Source organism: Octopus bimaculoides, chromosome 20, assembly GCF_001194135.2.
Source record: "Octopus bimaculoides isolate UCB-OBI-ISO-001 chromosome 20, ASM119413v2, whole genome shotgun sequence".
NCBI classification, from domain to species: domain Eukaryota; kingdom Metazoa; phylum Mollusca; class Cephalopoda; order Octopoda; family Octopodidae; genus Octopus; species Octopus bimaculoides.
The window spans coordinates 28026483-28033313 of record NC_069000.1 but is presented as its reverse complement, the minus strand read 5'-3'; the positions used below and the strand labels follow the sequence as shown (position 1 = coordinate 28033313).

General features: G+C 32.1%; 1 protein-coding gene across 8 annotated transcripts in view; it reads left to right on the top strand.

Annotated features, from left to right (window-relative positions):
- Window positions 1-6831, top strand: part of LOC106867275 (dynein regulatory complex subunit 6) — a 153056-nt gene that overhangs the window by 74464 nt on the left and 71761 nt on the right. For 6 of the 8 annotated variants that reach the window (XM_014912110.2, XM_014912105.2, XM_014912104.2 and 3 more), the window contains 3 exons: window positions 46-141; window positions 4797-4822; window positions 5236-5398. The exons of 1 other annotated variant lie outside the window; for it this stretch is intronic. In XM_014912110.2, coding sequence (XP_014767596.1) covers window positions 46-141; window positions 4797-4822; window positions 5236-5398 — 285 coding nt within the window. The remainder of the gene's footprint in view (window positions 1-45; window positions 142-4796; window positions 4823-5235; window positions 5399-6831) is intronic. One more of the 8 variants, XM_014912108.2, reaches the window with a different exon arrangement.

The window sequence follows — 6831 nt, the reverse complement described above, 5'->3', positions numbered from 1 at the left end:
TATATACATATATATATATATATATATGTATATAATTTCTTTTAGATATTCAGTTTCTTAAATGCCATTGATCTTGCCCACTGTGCCCGTGTATGCCGTTCCTGGAAGGTTCTAACCAATGCCAGTACACTCAGGTATAAGGTGAGTAGTTCATTAGTTATTGACTAATCTGTTTTAGCATGCAAATTAGTAGCTCTAGTTCTCTGAAGCTACTGGTTTTGTTGTGTATATAGACAAATTGGCTACTTGTTTCTCTGGGATTGTTGAAGTGATGTAGACACCTCTGATGAAAGGCCAAGAAGATTCGAAAATCAATTAATGCTGTTCATTATTTTTTTCAGTTGACAAGGAAATAGATTTGCCATATTTATATAACTACCACATAGGTTTATATATACATACATGCATATATATATATATATATAAACACACACACACATAGGTTTACATATACAAACATGCATATATATATATATATATATATATATATATATATATATATATATATATATATAAAACACACACACAAACACACATATATATGGGTGCAGGCATGGCTGTGTGGTTAAGAAGTTTGCTTCCTGACCTCATGGTTTCAGGTACAGTTGAAAAATTTGGAATTTGAATTGGGAAGAGAATGTTCTTTGTTATTTTAAACCTATGTGTGTGTATATGTGTGGTTATGTATGTGTAAGTATGTGTGTGTGGTAAATTTTGGGAGGCTTGGTTAGAGGGAGGAAAAAAGGAAAAAGTGAAAGCAAGAAATATAAGCAGAAAGAAAGAGTTAACAGGGTGTTTTTCTGAGATGGTTGAAATTGCGTTGTATTTTTTGTATGCTACTCAGCTGTAGAAAATGGGCTTTTTTCTGGGATGGTTCATCCCTTGGGCTTTGTAGAAGGGAAAGATCTTGAATTTGCTGTTTCCACATATTTCCAGATACTTACTCAGTGGAAACTTTCATAATTCATATTGTATGATATATTGTCAGTGGATTCTTATATGTTAGCAAAGGAAATTGTTGGTTTCACCAATATAGTTTTCTTTGCAATTGGAGCAGGTTATGCAGTATATGAGATCCTGTATCTTGCAGTTCATATCTGCATTTACTTGGAAGGAGAATCCACTTTTAAATTTTATCTGAGAACCAATGTCCAAATATTTGAAGTTGTTGTTTTACATAGTCCACATCTATTATCTCTGCAGTCCTTCATGAAGAATTCTGGATTATCCTCTGATGTAAATTTTTGGACCCATGAGATGTGTTTTTAAGATTTTTTGACTGATGTTTACTGTTTTGTACAAAGTTTTTATGAACCAGATTTATCATTTTGGGGCTTTGTAAGGATATTAGTAGATTTGTTTTTATAGTGTGGAAAATGTTGGTCACCTTGGGATTATGTCTATTGATAAATGGAATAGTATTTTCTTTAATTTTTTTCTTAGATGTCCTCAGTTGTATGATGTCCAGTTTTTATCATCTTTATAATCCCCTCATTTATTAATTTTAAGAGGAAACTCTTTTTTTTAAGGAAGCCTTTGAATTCATTGAGTCGAATTTGACATATATTTGGATCAGCTACTATTGCACAGCTATGTCTGGTCATACTATATAGAATTTTCCTTTTGATATATGAAGGATGGCAAGAGTAGAAGTTCAAATACTGATGTGTGTCTGTTTTTCATAAAATATATTTCTGTTGTTACTGTGGAGTCATATATTATTACATGAATGTCCAGGAATAGTAACTCATGAATGGTGTCCACAATGTTATTGAATATTTGTAGCTCATTATTTGATTTCTCTCCCAAAATAAAGCAGTCATTGATGAAGTGGTTCCACATTTCAATAATGCATTTCTTAAAATTTTGATCGAGAATTTTTCCTACTTTGTATAGTTTTTCTTCAAAAAAACCGATAACCAAGTTAACATATGAGAGTGCAAATTTTGTCCCCATAGCAGTGCCCTTTATTTATCTCAATTTGAGATCAGTGGCTCTTAGTATTTTTAAGTACTGGTTCTTTTGTTTATTTATGGCTCTCTGTATTTCTAAGCTTTTGTAGATCTTGTGTAATCCACAAAAATTGCACTCTTTAATTTCAGAGTTACATAAGTAGTCTATTTCTTTATCTGTGAAGGAGTCTGGGTATTAACTAATTCATGTTCTGATTTTATTCATTATTATTTTTTCTGGAATTCTCATTTCTTCCTTATAGTAATTTCGGTCTGTTACATGTTCCAGTATTTTGTCTTTATAACAGTCCCTGTCCCTAATCACTATTACCCTACCCTTATTGGATTCTTTTAGGATGAAGAGTTGTTATTCTTCAGTGCTAGTAAAGCTTCCTTTTCTTCTCTACAAAGGTTTTGTTTGCATTTATAGGCACTGGGAGGTAATTTGGAAATTGTGTCTATATATGTATCTAAATGCTTTTCACTCCCCATCTAAGGGGTGAAGTAGGATTTATTTCTGACAACTGACTCATCTTTTAAATTCTTATTGCTGAAGAATTCTATAAGGCAGAGGTGGTGACTAAAATATTCAATGTTTGCTTTTAGTTCTATGAGCTTTAGGAGCAGGTGCAGGGGTAAATTTGAAACCTTTCAATAAAAGATTTATTTAATTTTCATTGAGGTTTTTTTTTGATAAATTTATAATTTTAGGCTCTTTATGTTCTGTGGATTTATTCAAATATTTTGTTTCATCAGATCTGGGGTCTGGTTGTAGTATGTTCTCCCTAAAAAAGGAGTTGTAACATTGATTGTGAATTTTGGTACAAGGCCAGCAATTTCGAGGATGGAGGGTAAGTTATTTACACCAACCTCAGCACTCAAGTGGTACTTATTTTATCAACCCAAAAGGATGAAAGACAAAGTTGACCTTGGCAGAATTTGACCTCAGACAAAATGCCACTAAGCATTTTGACCAGCATGCTAATGATTCTACGTTTTATATTTCTGGGGTTTCTTATTTCTTTGTAGGTGAGAAAATATTCTTTGCTCTCTGCATAGAATACATTGCATATAGTATCTGTCTTCTTACCATCCTCATTTATTTTTGTTAGGCCATTCAAGATGTCTGGGATTATTGGTTGTTAACTGTGGATTTCTTAAGCCTCTATGATGTTTGTTTGTATTATGATTTTTATTTTGTCTGTTTTTTTCTTTGTCTTTCTCCCCATGTTTTTGTCCATCTAGGATATTTGGTATTATGGTTTGCTGGTTGTCTTCTATATTTTGTGTGTTTGTAGTAAAGTTATGTTTTGGCATTGTGGCATATAGGTTTCCAGTTTGTATTTGAGATGATCTTGAGGCCATCTCTGCAAATGTCTTTGGATGACTGGAAGCCTGATATCTTTGTCTGGTTCCTCTGGGATCGATTTCCATGTTTTTCTTTGATTTTTATTTCTTGTTGTGGTTTTGTTTTCATAATTGATTTTTCTCCTCAGTTATTTAGTAATTAGTGAACCACTCCTGATGTTTTCCCCACATTTTTGTGGATTTTTCTTCTTCCCATTTAGTGTCTTCTTTCTATAGTTGTTGTTTTTCTTGATTTTGATTATCATTTCATTCAGAAATTTCAGTAAACATGACTACATCAATTGTTTTGAATTTTTCATGATTGGAAAAGGGATATTTCAGTTTCCAAATGGCATAATGCTAAGCTTATATATATTGTTGTCTTTTCTAGCGTTTCACCCTTCATTTTTCTCATGAGGAATTTTCTGGAGAGGATTGAGTTTTCTTTGTTTTGCCAATTTTGGCATGTGTTGGCTATGTTATCATATCGAATACTTTTCCAATATGCATGTTTGTTTTGATTTAGAAGTTTATTCTAGAGTTATTGTTTTAATGGTTTTTGCTTTTGTGTATCAACTTTTGTTCCTCTCTAGTAAAGTTTTCTTTTAGATAGGGATGGCTCATTGGTAGAATCTATTTTGTTGGTCTTTATTGCTAGAATGTCTTTAAGAAGAGTTCCTTGTGCATGAATGCCATTCACAACTTTACCTTTGGTGGTGAAAATAGTGTTGAATTTTGAGATAATTAGATTCAACTTACTAGATATTTCTGTGAAGACTTCCTCCACATTTCTGGTACCTTTCAGTTGTAAGTTTAATTGTAATTCATTCATTCTGATGTCTTGTACATTCAAATAAATAGGTATAGATTACTTTATATATTAAGAAAAAGCGGTAGTTAGAATTTTGGATAATCGTTTCTTTAATGCTTTCATCTCATTTCAGAGATTCACCAGGAATGATTTTTGTTTACATAAAATTTGTATTTTATATATGTGTGAGTTAGAGTATCACTTTTAGAATCCATTAGAGTATCAAACAAAATACCTTACATTTTGAGTTCAAATCCTGCCAAGGTCAGATTTGCATTTTATCCTTTCTCAGTAGTTGATTTATGGTACCAGTCAAGCAATGGGTCAGTATAATAGATTATATCCTTCCTCAAAGTTTATGGTCTTCCATCAATTTTTGAAATCAATATTAGCACTAAAGTTTGACCATATTAGTGCTACAAGAATTTTTTTGTAAATTGTTTTTGTTAAAAAAAAAAAATTTCAAAAGATAAAATTAAATCAAACTAAAATTGAGGTATATCGATTGCTAGCACAGTAGATTCTAATTTAGACGCAAGGTCAGCAATCTTTGAAGGAACATAAAATTAATTTTTACTAAATTGATTCTTACTAAAGAAGATCACCTCTGATCTCCCCAAAGTTTTAACGGTTATATATAATATTCATTTTTTTCAATGTTAAACACATCTTTTTTTTTGTTTCAGCTTAATCTTCATGAAATAAGCCATAGGTAAGAAGTCATGGTACAATTTTTTATCAACAGGCAATTCATTGAATAGGCTTTTTTACAAATAATTAATTATTTGACCATTAATGGTATATCATCCGAATTTAGAATTTTCATTAGTTGTTTGTGTACATCTTTTTCTTGATGAACTATCAATACCACCACACAATTGTGCTCATTTGCACCTTGCATGCATTTAATTTTTTTGTGTGTCAATGTAATATAGGATGAGTAATGACAAAAATAAAGTCAGTCATTGATCAAACATAGTGAACACTCATCTATGTATCACTATAGTCTAGATTGCATTCTAAATCAGTGGAAAACTGATAATGATAAGGACAATGATTTGTATTTATGTTAAAACCAATTAGTGAGTGTTTGATATTTTTTGACATATACCATTACATTTCTAGGTTGAATGATTTGACTGTGAGCAAACTGATTTACCTCTACCGTCCATATCTGCTGCACTTAAATCTGCGAAACTGCCAATGTATTCAGATTTCTTCCTTCATGGCAATAAGTAGCTGTAATAACCTGCAGGACCTTAATTTGTCAAACTGCCAGGCACTTAAGGTAAAGTTCATAGTATTCTATGATTAACCATTTCTAAAAGAAAAATGATGAATTAAAACCTACTGTGATGGCAGACATGGCTGTGTGGTTAAGAAGGTTGCTTCACAACCACATGGTTTCTGGTTTGATTACATTGCATGAAATCTTGGGCATTTGTTTTCTTTTATAGCCTCAGGTTGATCAATGTCTTCTGAATGAAGTATGAAAGTTGGTAAATAGAAACTGTACAAACACCCTTGTGTGTGTGTCTGTGTCTAGGTTTTTATTTGTATCTCTGACAGTTCAACAAATAGAAATTAGTAAGAATAAGTACCAAGTATAAAATAAGTAAAAGGATTGATATGATTGCCTAAAGCCTTGAAGGCAGTGCCCAGCAAAAGAACAAAAGCATGATGAGTTGTGGGAAATGAGGGCAATGAGACAGAATTATAATTTGAAACAGAGCAGTTGGCTGAATTGACAGTGAGAGGTCTATATCCTGTTACAATCATTATAGTGTCCCCTCACCACCACCCACACAGCACTTAATTCTCAAACAGCCCAATCTACTCAACTGTGTATAGGTTCCATATAGTTAGGTCAACTATCTTGTTGTTGTTATTGTTTAACTTCAGTTAAACCCCCATCTAACAGGCTTATGATTAGAGATTTTCCAATCATGACCATCCTGTCTTTTATTAGTGCATCTTGAACTAGTGGTGGTAAGAAACTCTCAAGAGATCTGAACAGCAGGTCTTCAGAGAAGAAACTACCCTCAAAGCTTTGGGAGTGGATTTGCTTGATGAAAATTGAAAGAAACCTTTCATACGTGCACACATGCATGCACGCATACCAGTGTTGCCAACTAAAAAATCAGAACTTTATGCTAAATTTCAGTAGAAAAAATACCAAAAAAATGCTAAATATGACAAAAAAATGCTAAAGTCTAATTATATCAAAAAGCTTAATTTTTATTTACATTTTTATTTACTTTCTTTAATTATATTCAGCATTAAGAAATAATTTCTTGAATTTCACTGATTTGATCACTTTCGGCTGCAGGGCCTAGGTCTTGACTTCTGCATACATTTAAGGTCCCAATGTTGTTAATTATGTGTTTTGGAATATCAAAGTTTTTGCAACATTTGCCATATCTTTTCAGGCCATATTTTATAGACAGTATTGATCTAAGCATAGGAAGAAGCATTTTGTCTTTCAATTTTGATTTGATTACACCCATACTACTGAACAACCGTTCAACTTCTGCATTTGAGTTTGGTAATGTCAATAGATTAATGGCAAAATTTGCAACATCTCTAAAAGGATTTCCTCCAGTAGCATCTTTATATTCCAAGACTTCCAGCCAGAATGCTTCAATATTAGACATTTAACTAAATGAATGCTATTAAACTGAATTTCATTTGAAGCAATTTTTTCTTCATTTAAATGCATTG